The 20,108-nt window shown below is 41.0% G+C and overlaps 1 protein-coding gene across 1 annotated transcript in view; it reads right to left on the bottom strand.

Moving 5' to 3' along the window:
* The window catches only part of LOC124595279 (putative U5 small nuclear ribonucleoprotein 200 kDa helicase), a 115,118-nt gene that overhangs the window by 11,234 nt on the left and 83,776 nt on the right, over positions 1–20,108 (bottom strand). The window contains exon 22 of the mRNA XM_047133957.1: positions 4,909–7,097. Coding sequence (XP_046989913.1) covers positions 4,909–7,097 — 2,189 coding nt within the window. The remainder of the gene's footprint in view (positions 1–4,908; positions 7,098–20,108) is intronic.

Here is a 20,108-nt window from a genome sequence, read left to right as displayed (position 1 = left end):
AAGATCTATAGAGGCATCTGTTATATTGCTAGAGAAGGCCGAAATGCACGCTATAAGCTCACGCAGGATGGCGTGAGGTCTGAAACAGGATACGTAATGAATGCTATAAAGAAAAGTACGTAGCTTCTGGAATACTTAACTTTAATCCATCATTTGTATGCATCGTTCTTGATGAGACATGCTTCATACGATAACTATCAATTGCTATGGCGCCTTGCTAGGTCGTAGCCATTGACTTAGCTGAAGGCTATTCTAACTATCTTCTCTGCAAATAAACGAGGCTTCGTCAGTGTTGCATCACTAGCTAAGTCGTCCGTACAACTGGGGCGAGTGGTAGTCAGTCTCTCGAGACCTGCCGTGTGGTGGCGCTCGGTCTGCGATCACTGACAGTGGCGACACGCGGGTCCGACATATACTAATGGACCGCGGCCGATTTAAAGCTACCACCTAGCAAGTGTGGTGTCTGGCGGTGACACCACAGCATCTACAATACCATGGAAGATGAGTGGGAATGAAGGATGAAAGATGACCTGCACCAGAAATTTGGAAATACACAAATTGGCTGAAAATTAGGGCACTAGAGGCTACAGTGGTTTGGCTGCATCCTTCAAGCTTATACACACATCCCATATTGAATTATACATTCTCAACCTGTTGAAAAATGCCCAAGGGGAATCCAAGAATGCGAGGGAAGAGTTGAGTGTCCCCCCCCCCCCCCCCCCAAATCATCAGTTCCTGACTGATTTGATGTAGACTGCCACGAATTCCTCTCGTGTGCCAACCTTTTCCATATCTAAGTAGCTATTTCAACCTACGTCCATTATTATTTGCTGGATTTATTCCGATCTCTGATGTCCTCTATACTTTTTACCCTCTACAACTCCCTCTACTACCATGGAAGTTGTCTCCTGATGACTTAACAGGGTACTATCATCCTGTTCCTCCTTCTTGTCAGTGCTTTCCATATATTCCTTTCTTCGTCTATACTGTGGAGGAGCTCCTCACTTCTTACCTAGTCAGCCCACCTCAATTTTCCTGAGAAGTAGTACCACATCTAATGCCTCAATTATCTTTCATTCTGGTTTTTCAACAGTCCTTGTTTCACTAACATACAATGCTGTGCCCCAAATGTAAATTCTCAGAAATTTCTTCCTCACATTAAGACCTACCATTGCTACTAGTAGACTTCTTTTGGCCATGAATATATTCTTTGCAGTGCTAGTGTGATTTCTATGTCCTCCTTGCTCCTTCCAACACGAGTTATTTTGTTGCCTAGGTAGCCTATATCTTAACTTCACCTACTTTTTGATCCCCAATTCTGATGTTAAGTTTCTCACTGTTCTCACTTCCACTACTTCTCATAACTTTTATGTTTCTTCAATTTACTCTCAATCCACATTCTGCACTCATTAGACTTTTACATTACATTCAACACATCCCACAATTCTTCTTCATTTTCACTAAGGATAGCAATTTCATCGGTGAATCTTATCACTGATATCGTTCCACCTTGAATTTTGATCCTGTTCCTGATCCTTTCTTTTATTTCCATCATTGTTTCTTCGCTGTGCAGATTGAACGCTAGAGGAGAAAGATATCATCCCTGTCTTACACCCTTTGTAATGAGAGTGCTTCGTTCTTGGTCTTCCAATCTTATTGCTCTGTTGCTTCTTGTACATATTGCTTATTACCGTCTTTCCCTATGGCTTAGGACTATTTTCTTCTACAAACATCTTGCACTATTTTACATTGTTGAACATTTTTTCGTGTTGACAAATCCTATCAAAGTCTCTTGATTTTTCTTCAGTCATGTTTCCATTATCAATCGCAACGTCAGAACTTTCTAAAGCCAAACTGATCATCATGTAACAGAACTTCAATTTTCTTTTCCATTCTTCTGTTTATTATTATTGTCAGCAACTTAGAAGATGCACAAGCTGTTTAGCTGATTGTGTGGTAATTCTCACACTTGTTGGATCTTGCTGCCTTCAGCATTGTGTGGGTGATATGTCTCCAAAAATCTGATGGTATATCACATCTCATACATTCTACATATTAACATGACTAATCATTTTATTGTCACTTCTGCCATAGATTTTAGAAATTCTGATGGAATGTTATCTATCCCTTCTGCCTTATTTGATTTTAAGTCATCCAAAATTCTTTTGAATTATCACTCTAATACTGGATCTCCTGTTTCTTCCCTGTTGACTCCTGTTTCTTTGTCAAACACATAATCGGACAAGTCCTCCCACTTATAAAGGCCTCCAATGTACTCTTTCCACCTATCTGCTCACTCCTCTGCATTTAATAGTGAAATTTCCATTGCACTCTTAATGTTGCTGCCCTTGTTTTTAACCCCTGAGCAAGTTTGCCTATGTATATATTTTTCACCATTCCAGTGTTGCTTTACAATTGCAAGCTCATACCTATTCCATCATTACTGGTTTCAGCTAACATAATGATTTGGTGTGTTGTCATACATCCAAGTGAGCATCAGCAATATAGAATAAATAGTTAGCTAGGTAAGGAAAAATTTGCGATCTGTGCAAGAAATGACCCACAATGAGGCAGCTGACTATAAGATAATTAGTAATCGAATAAGCGGTTGGCTGGGGTCTCATGCAGTGTTTAATGCTTCAAGTGATCCCATTACTGTGGGGTAATGTATATGGTAACAGAGTAATATAATGAAAGTTTATTTTAAACAATGGGAACTCCAGTATGGAATGTAACAATATTATGAAAAGGAAGTTGCCACTCAGGATGTAGCGGAGACGCTGAATCGCATTTGCTTGAGTGTGTGTGTGTGTGTGTGTGTGTGTGTGTGTGGGGGGAGTCTATTTTTGATGAAGCCCATAAAGAAAGCATTTCTTAAAATGTGTATAGAGCATGTTGCGCACCTGCTCGTTATGAAAAAGGTGCACCAGCTCAAGGGTTACTTTCACTGAAGATTGTTTTGAGTTTTCTATATGCTGAGTCAGTCTTTCCTACAATCATTTCATTTTTGATTTCTCCACAATTGTCATATAGCCATTTCCCCTTACCTTCCCTGCAATTACTATTTATTTCATTTTAAGTAACTTGTAGTTAGCTTCCATGTGTTCCTATGTTTTTGTTTCCTTTTTAGAGATGTCCACTTCTCTTCATCTGAACTACCTACTGAGTTATTTATTTTTGAAATATCTATAGCCTAGAGAAATTCATGCCTGTCTCCTCATTCTTTAATACTTCCGTATCCCACTTCTGGGCACACTGATTCTTCCTAACAGTCTCTTAAATTTCAATCTACTCTACATCATTACTAAATTGTGTCTACATCTGTTCCTGCATGTGACGTAATCTAATTGGAGTCTTTCTGTATCTCCCTGCCTATTCCAAGTACACCTCCTCCTCCTCCTCCTCCTGCTGTGATTCTTGAAAATAGTATTCACTGTCACTAGCTGAAGTTTATTTAGAACTCAATTAGGCTCTCTCTTCTACTCCTTCCCCTGCAATTGCATTCTAATCTCACTTGACTGTTAGATTTTCATCTCCCTGTATGTGCTAAATTATCTATTCAGTACCATCATATACTTTCTCTATAGATTCATCTTCTACTTGTGATGTTGGCATGTATATCTGAACTATTGTTGAGGGTGTTGGTTTGCTGTTGATTCAGATGAGAGTGATCCTATCACTGTACTGTTCGTAGCACCTCTCTCCCTGCCCTACCTTCCTATTAATAATTAATCCTATTCCCATTATACCATTTTCTGCTTTGTGTGCCATCCATTTCACTTCACTGACTCTCACTGTATCTATACCGAGCCTTACCATTTCTCTTTTCATATTTTCTAGCTTCCCTACCACATTCAAACTTGTGACAATCCATGCCCAAACTGTATAACATGACATTACCCTTTCGTTGTTTATTCAATCTTTTCCTCATGGTCACCTCCCCCTTGGCAGGCCACTCCCTGACATCCAAATGGGAACTAGTCCGGAATTTTCTGCCAATGGAGAGAGCATCACAACACTTTTTCAGTTACAGGTCACGTATCTTGTGAATTACATTGCGTGTCTTTAATGCAGAGGTTTCCACTGCCTTCCGTGTCCTCGTGCCATTGTGCATTGCTGATTCTTCCATCTTTTAGGGGTAGTTTCCCAACCGAAGGGCAAATGAGTGCCCTGAATTTTCGAACACTCCCTTCGCCCTCTTTGACAAGCATGGCTTCTTATGTCAGACATGTTGATGATTTTTATTTAAAACTTAAGCATCGGCGAGATCTGAACCAGGCAAGCAGGACATTTTGACCTGATCGAGTATTAACAATCCTTAAACAAGTGGAACCAACAACGGTGGAATAGGAAGCTAAACTCTCACAATGATGGACTACCATTTACAGTAGAAATCTCCTCTGGTGTGACTTACTGATCCTTTTTTATTGTGCGTTTTGCAGTATGTTCTTTTATAATTTTTTATAATGTGCTTCTTTCATTTTGTAGTGTGGTTATTTCTTTTCTGCTGTAGGCATTAAAAGGCCCATTGATGCAATAAATAATAATGATGATGGTGACGAGGAAGAGAGGAAAACTGAATATATCACTATGAGAGACTTATTTTTGACAATTATGTTACTAAATAAAAACAACACAAAGAAAAAATAATTTCTATGATATTACAATACACAACTAGACCATATGGTACAAGCCAATAAATATTTCTAAGTAGAACTGATACTGTACAGTCAATTATTATATCAAGGATTATTATTATTAATACGCCTACTACTGTTACAATCATTACTTATATCCTTCTGAAGTATCTGTAAGCACTCCACTCTTTAAGCAGTGACTTTCTATCATGTCTGTTCTGTCACCTTCTTCATTAAGGTAGATTAATATATAAAAATAGTATGATCTCACCTTGAGGCAGTTTATTTGGAAGGCGCTGGGCAAGATTCTTCAGTAGTGCATCCTCTTTGTGGCGTACGGGGACATCTTCATATTCTGCTGCAGAGGAGATAATCTCCAGCAGACCACGGATTTTGGTCTTATTATTCAAGGACAAACTGAATAATTCAATAGTTGTGTAATTAATGTAATAATATGCAGCAATCATACCCAGATTCAGAGGTAAACAATCCATTTCATCTTCAATGCTAATGCATTTTGACTGTTCCAAATCATTCAGTGTATTCTCTACAAGCTCTGATAAATGGTCAGACAGATGCCTGTGAGTTACACCTTGCAAGTTATAGTAGTTTGGGTTCTGTGTTAGCCTACGGTATAAGAAAGTCCATGTTAAGTAGTCAACTGCATCTTGTTTGTTTTCAATTGTTTTTGTAACAATCTCAGCATTGAAATGGTCATGGAGACGATGATCAAGATGACTCTCAACTGGTAGTGATTCATTCAAAAATTTCTTAAAGAAATCTTTCTTGGAACTCTGACACATGAGAATGCACTTTGCGTCATCATCTTCCAATGGTCTATTTGCCCGTCCAACCATTTGCAATACATCTGTAATGGGATAATCTTCATATGCATGTATCTTTCCATTGTAAAACTGAGTGTCCATAATGACCACTAAATGTGCAGCAATATTCACACCCCAGCATAGATTTTTTGTGACTACTGCCACCTGTATTGCACCTGAGTCAAACAATTGTTCAACAAGCCTATGGTCTCCAGGAGTAAGGCCTTCATGTATGTATGCTACACCTTGTGATAATGTTTCACGAAGTGTTTTATCCTGCATGCGATCTAAAAATGGTTTGATATCTTCTTCCTCTGCATGGAAAAATCTATTTGGTTGTCCTTCGGCAGCTGTGAAAGTTAGGAGGTCAATAGCTGTCAAGCGAGCTTGTTTCCTGGTTGGTACAAACACAATAACAGGTTTGTGAGGACTGTGTTTTAAAATAGCATTGTACACTGGTTTTGCCATCGCGATAAGTCTCGAGGCATTGTGTGTAATATTGAAACCCTGCACATGAAGTTCCAGAGGTACTGGTCTAACGGATGGATGGAAATTGAATGTTGCATTTGCATTACATCCAAGCCACTGAGCAACATCTCTTGCATCTGCTAAGGAAGCTGACAATGCCACAATCCTGATTTGTTTTTCTATCTGAGATGATATGTACCGCATACGAGAACATACTACTTCCAAAGTTGGTCCATCTTCACCACCAATCAACTGAAGCTCATCGACAATAAATAATTGTATATTCTGCACATTTTTTCGCTGCTTCCATCGCCTTGACAGAACGTCCCATTTTTCTGCTGTACACACAATTATCTGTCCTTTTGCCAGGAGTTTTAAGTCAGTCCCAGTTTCTCCTGTAAGTAATACAACCTTTTTACCAAGTGACATACCAAATTTTTGTTGCCACTCCTGAAACACTAGTTCTGCTAAAGCTTCTTTTGGTACCAGATACACACATCGACCATCTGAATTCTGTGATAATAGTCTCAGAACTGCAAATTCTGCGATTGTTGTTTTTCCAGAACCTGTAGGAGCTCCAATGAAGATATTATCATCACTATTATAAACAGCATTGAAGACTTGGGTCTGAATTGGATTAAATTGTGGAAATCTGTCAGAATATAATGATTCAAACACATTGTTCCTGAGAGCAGATACAGGCAATGGCTGCAGGTCAAGAAGCTCTGTAGGTGGCAAGTTCTTTTCTGGCAAAATCAAATGTCTGAAAGAGACGGGAAGTTGTGTTTCAGCTCCAATCCACCTATCTGAGACAATTCGTAAGAAATACTGTGGCGGAAGAGGTTCAAATACTGGTACAAAAAATTTTACGAGATGCTCATCAGTTGAATATTTTGATTTCAAAAGAAAATATTCGTGATGAAGAATGACTTCAGAATCAACATCTTCAACAAGAATCCAAAATGCTTCTGATGCACCATGCAGCTTCTCGTCCCACTGGAAATCTGGAGTAATTGTCAATTCAACTCTAAGAGTAGATCGGGTAATAGGTTGAATGTGAGTGGATAGCTCAAGTTTTGGGAATTGGTGTACATATTTGTGAATGGTTTTTCCCAGCTTTGGAACTCGGATGAGTTCTCCTATTTCATTTGGTCCCAGGTCATACAATCTGAAAATAAAAAATAAAGCTTCTATGTAACGTGATTATGAAACATGTACTATATACTTGACAATATTATGAAAAAGATACCATTGCTAGTCACCACATGCAGGAGATGTTCATTCACATACAGGCACAACGAAAAGACAGCTATACATGTGTGCTTTCAGCCAAAAGGACTACTTCAATGTAGAAAACACACACATATTCATGCAGGTCCAAATCACACACGCATGACCACTGTATATTGTCACTGAGGCCGATAGGCCTCAATGGCCAGAAACAGTGGCCATATGTGTGAGTTGTGCTTGCTTGAATGTGTGTGTGTTTTCTGCATTAGAAGAAGGTGTTTTGACCCTTTTGACCAAAAGCTCATGTGTATAACAGTCTTTTTGTTGTTCTGTCTGTGGTCCAATGTCTCCTCTATACGGTGAGTAGCAATCTATTATTTCCTAATACTATTTTATTCTATCCTGGCTTTTCCACTGATTTATACTATATATCATTCACATAAAATACATAACCACTACAGAATATAAATCACAAGATATTTAGGTTATCCAAGTTTGCTTGAAAGCTTAAAAAAATTAGGTAATTAGGATGTCTGAGTTATACTGATGGGGACAACACATTACTGGGAGAAATCACAATGAGAGTTCTGCACGTTTCAATCAAGGGCTCATTTGCGTTCTTGCTCATTTTGATTATCTACTGTTTTATTTGACTCAGAAGGTAGAATTAGTTCTTTTTGCGGAAGATGTGAATATTGGTGTCAACAGAGAAAAGAGGAAACAATTTTGTCGTTCAATTTATTATTTCGTTTTGCACAAATGGCGTCACTTTGAATTCTGGAAAAAATAGCTTGTCCTGTTCTGTACTGTAAATAACATCACACCTTTTATGGATGCAGTGTACAAACAAATAATAATAAATACAGTAAAAACTTCTAAGCTTCGGATGCGCCGGAAAAACCATTAGCAGGCCTGCTGTAACATTTATGTTCAGCCGACACTATCCCAAGGATAATAGCCAACACTGGAGATGCAAAAATCAGCAAGTTAACAAATTTTGCACATTTTGATTCACTGATGTCCTATAGGATGAAAATATTATTTTAACTCCTCACTTAGGCAAAAGGTATTCACTGCACAAGGGAAAGTAATCGGAATTGTGTACGGGTCCACATACACACATCGTGCAGGCACCTGTTTGAACAACTGAGTACATTAACCACAGTCTCACAGTACACTTACTCAGAGATGAGATTTGTCGCCAATAATCCAGAGCAGTTTGAGGGTAATATAGATATTCACGGTTACAATATGGGAAACAAAACGGTCTGTATTTCCTTCTTCTGAATCTAACTTTGACACAAAGCAAGCAAATACAGTCTTTCACTATCTGGCTACAGAAATAGAAGTCTGATAGACAGCTGAAGTGTTTTCAGATGTAGAAAATATTCATTAACCAATCCGTTTTACACAGTACAGGAATTCTTGAACAGACTGAGAAGTCAATTACAAATCTACACACACTTAACACAAAAGTAAACTATTTAAAACACTGCTGAGAAGACATTATTAGGACTTTAAAGTAAGACTGATTTTCACGCTATACAATGCATTTTAATAGTGAAGCAAACTTAAATTTCTTCGAAAGCAATAGGTTTACGGTTCAATACCTTTCTGGTGATGATGATGATTATTTATGGCAGAGGGCGCTAAACAGCTAGGTCAACAGCGCCTTTGCATTAATGTTATACCGAAGATTTTCACAATCTATGGAAGGAGATAATTAACTGGAAAACTACATTTGATTCCACCACAGAAAATGTAAAACAACCCCAAAAAGATGAGGTTCATAAAAGCCCGTAATAAAACCCCAGCGAGACACAGTGGGATAACTAAATAAAATCATGGAGAAAATACCTGTAAGGATGCTGTTAAAAAAGGGACAAAAAACAATGGCTGGATGATGACAGAAATAATACGTGATCCAGTCACTTTGTGATGCATTAAGATCTCACATACCGAAGATTTTCACGATCTATGGAAGGAGATAATTAACTGGAAAACTACATTTGATTCCACCACAGAAAATGTAAAACAACCCCAAAAAAATGAGGTTCGTAAAAGCCCGTAATAAAACCCCAGCGAGACACAGTGGGATAACTAAATAAAATCATGGAGAAAATACTTGTAAGGATGCTGTTAAAAAAGGGACAAAAACAATGGCTAGATGATGACAGAAATAATACATGATCCAGTCACTTTGTGATGCATTAAGATCTCACACCAAGTATTTTTGGAAGAATTCCGGACACCACACAAAATTTTAAGACACGAATGACACTCGCCTCCTTATCAGTCAAAATAGAGGGAAGACTCAGTTCAACCCTCAGATCATCATATAAAACACACTCAGTTAACAGATGTCGTACTGACAGCTATGTCCCGCATCTCTGACATACGGGGGGCGTCTCCCGACGTAAGAGGAAGCCAGGTGTCAGTGGACAAGCCAGGTGTCAGTGGACAACGTCCCACTCTAAGATGAGTAAGTCCTACTTCTTCACACCGTCGCGAGCAGAAGGAGGTGATCCATGGTCGCACTGAAGTCTTGATGGAAGGTAGTTTATTGTTTCTCACTTCTAGCCCACCAACATATGGTCTTCCTAGTCACAAATGAAGTGAGCCTGCAGAGGGACTGAACAGCGGGCAGCAGGAGGAAGAGAGCAAGCCTCCTTAGCAGCAGCATCAGCGAGTTTGTTTCCCTGGATGCCCATGTGCCTTGGAACCCAGCAAAAAATGATTTCCTTGTTTTGCCTGTGCAAGAGGAGGAGAGCGTCCTGCACTTGTTGAACCATCCGATCTACTGGGTACATCTGTCCAACAGCGAGAACGGCACTTTGAGAATTGGAGCAGATGATAAATTTTTTGTCACGGCGCCGTCTCATCTGCTCCACTGCCCTCAGGACAGCAAACAATTCCGCGTAATAAACTGAAAACTGCTCTGGGAGCCCTATCCTGAGGACAGTGTCGGGGAACACAACAGAACAACAGGAAACATCTCCCTGCTTAGAACCATCTGTGTAGATGGTAATAAAATCTGGGTGACTAAGTAAAATTTTATTAAATTTAATTTTAAAAACATGGTCTGGGGTACAATGCTTCTTGTAAGCAGTCAGTTCTAAAAGCAATCTAGGCCTTGCTAGTAACCAGGGGGATGCTCTACCCACCCCTGGCTTTGGACCTTAATGCCTCCCACCTGTAATAATTCAAGACTCTCCCTTGCACGGATCCCAAATGGCCGTCTTGCTTGTGGTCGATGATCGAACAGCTGTTCCACTGGCAGCTGAACAATGTAACTGGATGCTGGCGATGTAGCAGCAGACAATGACCTATTTTCTTGGCATACCACGAGAAGAAGATGTTGAATAGACAGTGGAGGCTCACCATCATCTGCACACAAACTAAGAACAGGGCTCGTGCGATAGGCCCCTGTTGACAGCCTAATACCATCGTGGTGAACTGCATCCAGCATTTTAAGGTATGAAGGCCTTGCTGACCCATACATCTGCCATCCGTATTCAAGCCAGGGTCCCATGAAGGCCTTATAAAGTTGTAGCAGATGCACTCTGTCAGCTCCCCAAGACCTATGACTGACACATTTAAGGATGTTTAAGGCCTTGAGACATCTCAGATCTCAGTTTCAGTTCTTTAATGTGTGGCAACCATGTTAATTTCTCATCAAAGATAAGACCCAGATACATCACCTTTTCCTTAAAAGTGAGATCTGTGTCCCCTAGTTTTAAAATGGGCAAATTAAACAGACAGCGGAAACGATTAAAAGCAACACAAACTGTTTTATCTAATGAGAATTTAAGACCTGTGGTGCGAGACCATTCCTCCAACCGCCTGATCATCAGTTGCAATTGCTGGGTAGCCGTGGTGAGGCTGGAGGATGCACAAAAGATGGAGAAGTCATCCACAAATAAGGAACACAGTACTGGACGTCGCACTGTGGTTGTAATGCTATTGATTGCGATAGTGAAAGCCGTGACTCTTTAAGACACTCCCTTGAGGGACAGCATTCTCCTGCTTAAAATCGTCAGACAAGACATTCCCAACCCTGTATGTAAAATATCTGTCCGAGAGAAAGGACTGTATGAAGGTCGGTAGACGTCCACGGAATCCTCACTGATGGAGCTGCGACAAAATATTATGCCTCCGGGTAGAGTCGTAGGCCTTTTCCAAATCGAAGAAAACACTGATAAGGTGTTGCTTATGAAGGAAAGCTTGTTGACTAGCAGCTTCGAGCAGGGTCACGTTATTAAGAGTGGAGCGATACCTCCTGAACCCACATGGGAGGGATTGAGTAGGGACCTGGTTTCCAGAACCCACACTAAACACCGATTGACCACACACTCCAGTGTCTTTCCTACACAGCTTGTCAGGCTAATACTACAATAACTACCAGGGTCTCTCCGATCCTTACCTGGTTTTAAAATTGAGATTAAAATAGATTCCTTCCACGAGTTGGGAAAGTCACCAGTTATCCAAATTTTATTGAAGAGCTGAAGGAGGACTTCATTCGACCATCAGTCCAACTATTGTAACATGCTGTAGGTTATCAGATGGTTTTATACGAGTCAGTCATTATCTGAGCTATATCCATTGTCGATGTTACGAGAGACCCCTGTATTCGTACAGCTGCTATTGGCAGTCGAGAGTTGTGCCTTGAGATCCTCCTAATGGCTTCCCATAGTTTAGATGCAGGTGTGGACCTATTGATGGAGTTCAGGAACTCTTTCCAAGACCTCTGCTTACTCTCCTGAATTATTCTCCTCGCCTTTGCACGTGCTATTCGAAAGTTTGCAAGATTCTCACCTGTAGGGCATCAATTGAATCTGCACATTGCTGCCCTCCTGTTCCTAATTGCAAAGCAACACTCATTATTCCACCAAGGGACAGGTCGCCTCCTCGGCACTTCCACAGACTTTGGGATGGATGCATCAGCAGCATTGTGAATCACAGCTGTAATGTGATCCACCCAGTCCTGGATACCATCACATTGCTTGAAAACAGCAAACTACTTGTAAAGCATCCAGTTAGCCTTCTTGAATAACCATCTCTGTGGCTTTCTTTCAGGATATGTTACATCAGGCAGATGGATCCAGACTGGGAAATGGTCACTACCATGGTCATCATCCACTGCCCACTGAGCAGTGTCCCCAAGAGAAAGTGAGCAGGAGGAGAGGTCTATGGCTGTAGACGAACCTGCAGCAGTGCTAAAATGTGTGGCTTGACCCATGTTCAGCAGTATAAGATCTGTTCTGTGTAGCATATCCTCAAGTACCCGACTCTTGGGGCATGTGGTGTTAGAACCCCATAGTGCACTGTGTGCATTGAAGTCCCCCAAAAGGAGAACGGGTCGGGGTAGTTCATTAAGATAAGTGAGGTCCCCATTATCAAGAGGCTCTTGGGGTGGTAAGTACACAGAGCTCACTGTGATGTCAACATGGACCACTATCCGAACAGCAACCACTTGTAGTGTTGTTGTTGAGGGAATAGGTGAGGAGAGAAAAGTCCTTTACGAACACTGCAAACTCACCTTTTGCCCTGTCACCAGTAAGGTCGTCGTTTCTATAAAGGTGATAACCTCCAGGTACAGGTGTGTCATTCTCTTTAAAATGAGTCTCTTGAAGGCAGGGGCAAAAGGGTCTGTCCTGTACAAGGAGTCTCAGTTCTGCCTGATGAGTCCTGTATCCATTTATATTCCATTAAAGTGTGGGAGCAATTTCGTCAATGTGGTCTTGATTTACCCCTGTCTTTGTGCCAAGGTGGTGAGGCGCTTGTAGAGTGAGGTGGGGTTTTGGGGCTGACTGGGTCTGGTGATGAGGCATCAAAATCCATGAAGTCCTCATCATCAGTCAGACGTGCCAGAATGACATCTGATGGAGCCCGGATCAGCTTTCGACCTGAATGTTGGGATCCTTTCCCTGCACCCTTTCCCAGCAAGGATGAGGGGGAAAGGTGGTGGTGAGAGCTACTTTTCTTCAAAGAAACTGGGTGTTGAGGGACACACTGCTTTTGGGGTTCACTGTGGAAGCATTACTGGTCTTTTCAATTGTAGCTGTTTGAATTGCTATGTATTTCAGTTTACTTCGGCACATACAGGCACCACAAGTACAGGTGCTAGAGATGGATAGGGAACATTGGAGGTCGTGTCAGTCGAAGCATTGAACTTACTAACGGGTGTCTGCACCGACGAAGCATAGGAAGTGGCAAAGACGGGGTTTCATCCCCTGATAGTCCTTTTTGGCTTCTGTGTATGGGATCCACTTGGTCACTTTGATTCCCTGAATTTTGCGGTCCTCTGCAAAAACAGGGCAGGCTCGGCTCCAGACCGGGTGGCTTCCAGAGCAGTTAATACAGACTGCTGAAGATGGACAGTCCGTCCTAGCTTCATGGGCTGCCTTTCCATACTTCCCACAAGTCGCTTCGCCTCTGCAACTCAGTGTTGCATGGCCAAAATGTTGGCATTTGAAGCATCGCATAGGGTTAGGTACATAGGGCCGAACCCTAAGTCGGAGGAAACCTGCCATGATGTGTTCAGATAGCGTTGGAGAATTGAAGGTCGCAATAATAAAAGTGGCAGTCTTCTCAGTCTCTCCATTGTTCTTGTGTGTCCTTTGTTCCACATCTATGATCCCCTGTGGTCCCCATTCTTGTCTCAGTTCAGCAATGTCTATATCCATAATATCACTGCAGGTTACCACACCTTCGCTGGAGTTAAGGGAGTTATGAAACTCAACAATGATGTCATACTCACTCAATTTCAGTGACTTCTTAAGGAGTTCCACCTGCTTTGCCCGGTGTCTCAACAAGCGAGGAACCATTGCGCAACCACTTAATAGACTTTAGCGTACCAACCAGCCCTTCTAAGCCTTTATGGATATAGAAGGGGGACACTTTTTCAAATGTCCCCTCCTTCCTCTTAATCACTACAAAGACATTATGATTCATGACTCATTGAGCCCCGTTACTGACAATAAGTTGATTATCAGAAGGACTAGCCTCCCTCATTCTTTTTGATGAATGATTGTGAGGACTCCCAGGCAGTACACCCTTCCCGCTGGGAGGAGAAGAAGATTTCGAGGGATCCAGCTCGGTCCCACGAGCAGCTAGGGAAATAAGGGTCCACTCAGACAGAGCCCTGTGTGCCTAAGTAAGCCTTATACAACTGAGGTGCAGCAGGTTCCCAAAAGGTTGCCCGCTAACAACTGATCCACCTCAACAACCATGCATCTCATCAGTGTGCAGCACACCTTGAGACTGAGGGTTTTTTTTTTTTTTTTTTACAAAAGTTTGTTCCATCCTCGCGATCCAGGCGGTCAAGCCAAGATCCCCATTCCCTGTGACACACAACCTTCCACCACCGCACCGCACGTTGGTGACTGAAGCATGCCCAGAGCTTACGGTGACAGAGGGACTGGTGGCGCTTACCAGTCCCCAGCTCAGGAACCCTGGGATCACCAAGCCCATACCCAGCAAATGAATGCTGAGCCCCTGGGGGCAATAGCTTTCTGGCAGAGATGAAATGGCACATTCACTTTTCAAAGAACTACCAGACACGTGATAGGCACTTATCATTTTGATTTTGAAGATTTGAAAACCATAAGGCTAAATCAAAATTACCACAGTGAGAAACAGAATTCCTATAACTGTGTGTCACATTAAAGTGCTTTATTCTAACATCCAGCTTTCTGATCACAAGGAGCAATGAGAAGGCATTGTATGAATCGCGAAGCAGATGAGAAAAGACAATTGTGAGCATCTATGTGTAGACACTACCTGCCTAACAACACCTGAAGATGATAACTGGGTTGTTCATCAAAACACCATGCAGAAAAATGGAATCGACATCTCAGCTGAACACCCAAAAGCACATCATAAATACCTACAGACAAGGACAGGAAAAAAATCAGTTTATCTTCTGCCCACTTTGGTGTTATTTCCTGATGGCTTAATTTTCAGTCTTATAACATCAATCCCCTCATCAAAGAGATCATGGCTGTACCTGTACTCCAGGAGCTATTCCAATTCAGTAAGAAAATATTCAAAACATGCATGATGCATGTTGCTCGTGCTCTGTTGGAAACAATGCACAAAGGAAAGTATGGAATTCAGCTGAAACTTTGAAACTTCTCTCACCAGCTCATTGGGCTAGAGCACTAAGAAGTTTTGATAGTGTGATAAAGAACAAAGAGTCTATACTAGAATACATTGTTTCTCCTTCAGTTTATTTCAATAACACAGTAAGAAGTGCTGTTCTGAAGAAGGGTAGATGGGAGAAACTTGGACACGCAAGTCCCTTACTATGACCAGTGTCTATTGCAATTACTCCACTGGAGCAAACAATGACCTGTTGTGTCAGATGTGCATCATCACTTTCCTAAAACTGCAGTAAGGTGGACCGCCTTAAAAACAACTGCTTCATGCTGCCTTAAAAACAACTGCTTCCTGCTATCTCCAGAAAACCAGCAATGTACTACATCTGCAATTACAAACACAACAAAATCCATCTGCAACCCTATCCATGCTACAGCAAATTTGTTAGTTCCATGGTACAAAGGACTAAAACAAGACTGGCAAATATGTGACTTGCATTAGTTTGGCTCGCACGTTTACATGAATTTTGGAGGCGTTATTAAACAGTTAGGCTATTCTATGTATTGTATGAATCGTGGTGAGTGCCTATTGGCATATTTGCATTTGATTCTGAAAATCTGTTAACCTGGAACTGCATTTAACCCTTTAAGTGCTCTGGACATGTTAACACGCACACCTTGTACCTGTCCCTGTGTGGTCTGAACATCTTTACGCACGCCACCAGTCCTAATACCTCATACTCTGAACGTTTCTACGCCTAGACACGTTCAGAGTACCAGGTAGAAGGACTGGTGGCGCACGTAAGCACATTCAGAGCACACAGGAACAAGTATAAAGGGTTAAAATGATAACTGTCAAACACCGTGCAGTGTTGCCAATGGCCACTCTGGAGTTGAGCTGACACAGGAAGCCAAGTTCGCACCACCCGACATCCCCAAAGTTGCTGCACATGTGAAGGATGAGTTGTGTGCCGCACCGCAGTCAGAAAACATGACTTGGCTCATACAAATCATTACTGCTGCTGCCACAGCCACAGTGATGGCCAAACTACAGGAGACTCTGAAGATAAATGCAAGTGAGATCTGTGCTCTCAACAAATCTTTAAAATAAATTGAGGATAGGAGATGACTGCTCGAACAGAAGCTGATCAAGAAATCTCATGAAGTTGAACAAATACCAGCAGCACAATCATCTCAGACTGCTCTGGACTCCTGAGAACAGCAGAGGGAATAGCGACAAATTAGTGATCCATTTTGCCAAACAGAATCTTTGCCTGCAGGTGACACTAAATGCCACAGGCAGAAGTCACAGTGTGGTGTAAGACACCAGGATCTTCAAAACCTAGACCCAAAATAGTGATGTTTGCACAGTCACAGTCTATCATAACAGTTGCAACACTCTGTCCTGTTTTTCTTATCAGCAGCGACAGCAGCACCCCAAATGGCCAGAAAGCAACATCTCTGAGTATGATATTGGATAAGTGTAAATACAAATGCTTATAATGAGTTGCAACATAGTTTTACAATAGCGAGTAATCGACAATAACTAAAATATGACACCATGTTTGTCGTTATTTAGAAATACATGTTTATATTCTCTTGCTTTCAGCAGAATATGCTGCAAATATACACATACTGGGAAGTATTTTTTCTTGATAAGCTGTAGCTTATGTCATTGAATTAGGGTGATTCAGTTGTTTTTACATTATTTCGCAATAACTTATGTCTCTCTATAATTTACTAATGCACGGAGCACAAAAATATAATGACAATGTCCTTCTTTAAGTAAAAAAAACTAAGAACAAACAGTATCCTTACAACAAATCAGTGTGTGTGCTTCCTCACCACTTGGAACACTCGTGTCGCTCAAGCTGTCAAATGGTAACAGACGGTGTCATAACTGTATGTATTAGGCTGTGGTATAGCACAGGAGAAGATCTGAAATCTTCAGAGTGAAGAAGAAATTCACAGTCAGGTCCAACGATACATGAGGACCTCACTTCTGAAAGGGTAAAGGTTTCGAACAGTGGAATCTCGAGATTTGGGCTACAAAAGGTGTGGAGAAACAACATCAGAATAACGGTTAAGACCGAAAATGGGAAAAGATCAGTATGCAATGGAGATGAACTTGAATGCCTGTGCTTTAGGAACTTAAAACATGTCAATTCTTGCTGCCTCTAGTTTGTGCGTTTATCTTTGTGTCTATTTTGAGGAGAAACAATTTATTTCTGCAATGCTTACCTTAAAACAGTTTCCTGCTATTATCACTTGTTTGTTTAGATTTACTTTTAGTATTCATTATAAATTTTATGTTGAATTCTCATACTTACAATACCAATATAAGTCATTATTTCACTACTCTCATAGGACTCTGATTCACGAGATTAATTTACCATCTTTCTTCCATTTTTATTTAGCAATTTTATCATATTACTGTTGTTAACCATCATTAGAACCATTAATAATAACCCGTATTTTTATTCTGTTTATCTTGCATTCGATACTCCTCTCTCCCAGCTGGCTGTTCAACGACTGGTCCAATACCTCCCTTCTTCCTGAAGATATCTGCTGCTTTTCTCTTCCGAGAACCTCCCCCACCGCAGAGTGCTCAGGTATACATTGTTCCCCAATTCTCACTGGTCCAGAGCCGCTAATGTCTAGTAGTGGCATCCTTGTAAGCTTTGCACCCGCATACACAAGCTACATATTGCACACGGAAATGTCCAATCTCTGCCAGCTCATATTGATGAGTTCTATCATATATTTCAAGACATAGACATTCATGTAATACTTCTGTAATAGAGCTGATTCAAACCAAATATTCCCACTATTTCAGTTCATCTAGACAGCTACATCTTTCTAAAACAAGACAAATGTAACCAAAGGGAGGTTGGCGCAGGAACACACATATACTCTTAAGTTATCACCTACTGTGCTACATAAATCCAACAATAATGAAGATAAACAAGTGGAATATATGTTCACAGAGATCAGATCCCATAATAGAAACTGATACATATCCTCTACAAATCTCCTAAAGTAGGCATATTTGCATGTTTCGATACTGCTTCTTCCAGTCTCAAATCAAGAGACGAGCATATAATTATAGCTGGTGACATTAACATAAATTTTCTACGCAATAGGCCATCCAGTATGAAATTTAAGTGGATGCTTTCATCTTGAAAACATGTCTATTTCAGTTTGCTCCCACCCAACATACAAACAGTAGTCCACTCTCACAGATACATTTTCAATAAAAACCCCAAACAGAGTAATTTTTACCTCTCAAATATCTCCACTGGCATGCCCACCCCGACATAATTTTCATGACATACTCAGTAGAATGTCCCAGAAAGAACTGCAACAAGCTACTCACCGAGATGTCAGAGTCACTAATTTATCTGAACTTGCAACTGAGGCACAAGAAATAGTTTGGAGGATGTCTTCTACTCTATTCTTGGACATGAACAAAAAGCTTCATGTATTTGCTAACAAACGTACGCAACTGTATGATAAATATAGCCCTTTAAAGAAGGAAACATATTGCTTGGCTAACTGAAGACCTGAAACAGCTCATGAATCTCAGAGATGCTGCACATTGGCCACACAAAATTTTCATATCATTTTCAAGCAGAACAGAACCAGTCAAGCTGTGAGAAGTGCAAAACTTGGGCAATACCTTGACTGACAACAGAAATAGACCAACTGGCCTATGGAAAAATCTGCATGGTCTTGGTATAGGCATAGTAAAAGCTGCAGCTTATCATACTGTCCCAGGTACTTCACATTATCAGTAACCACAACTGTAACACAAATGAAATGGAGTCTCACTGATTACTTTTTATGGGAGTAGGGACTGTAGCCACAAAAAATTCTAACGCATGTGACTTGCAATGCCATCAAAAAGATCTCGTGTATCAAACCAGCATCTACTGGACACAAAGGCATCACAGTCCAAATGATGAAGCTTATTACTGACCCACTACTGATCCCTATAACAAGGATCTTCAACCACTCCTTAACCACAAGTGTTTTCCCTGAGGCCAGGAAACAAGGACTAATTATGCCCCTACCTAAAAAGGACATTGCCACAGCACCCTTCAATTACTGAGCTATTTCCATTCTTCCTTGTCCAAGCCTTGGAATACATAGTGCACAACCAGTAAACAAACTACCTCAACCAGCCTACTAGATGAATACCAATCAGACTTGCATAAACATCACAGCACATCTGCCTTAATAAAGGTAACAGATGCCAGATGCTTGCTATGAATGCACAAGAGGAACCTCTCATGTGCTGCTTAGATGTCAGCAAAGCCTTTGACACTGTCAACTTCGATATTTTACTTGCCAAGCTTAGCAGCCTAAATTTCTCGCTAAGAACAATGCAATGGTTTCACTCAGGTCTGGTGGCTCGCCAACAATGCGTCATAATCAACTCCATAAAGTCAAAATGGAGGCAGGTAGTATCAGGTGTCCTCCAGAGTTCGGTATAAGGTCCTACACTCTTTTCGTTGTACATAAATGATGCGTCATCTGTTTTGTTCTACTGCAAATACCAAATGTACACTGATGACCTCCAGTTTTATCTAAGTGCAACCAATAAACCTAGAGACAGCAATTGGGAGTCTCAATAACCTGTGTACACTATCAAAATGGGTGCAAGATATATATAGGGTTAAAGCTCAACCCATCCAAAACCCAAGCACCACTGGTTGGTCATTCTAGGCTTATTAGCCTGAATTATTGGGAATCCCTACCAGCTTTAACACTAAATGGGAAAAACAGCAACTTCTCTCCTTCAGCAAAGAGTCGAGGAGTAATAAGAGACAAAAATCTAATGCAAGATA

Source organism: Schistocerca americana, chromosome 2 (assembly GCF_021461395.2).
Source record: "Schistocerca americana isolate TAMUIC-IGC-003095 chromosome 2, iqSchAmer2.1, whole genome shotgun sequence".
NCBI lineage: Eukaryota > Metazoa > Arthropoda > Insecta > Orthoptera > Acrididae > Schistocerca > Schistocerca americana.
Note: the sequence above shows the minus strand (reverse complement) of the source record. Positions and strands in the feature narration are given on the sequence as shown.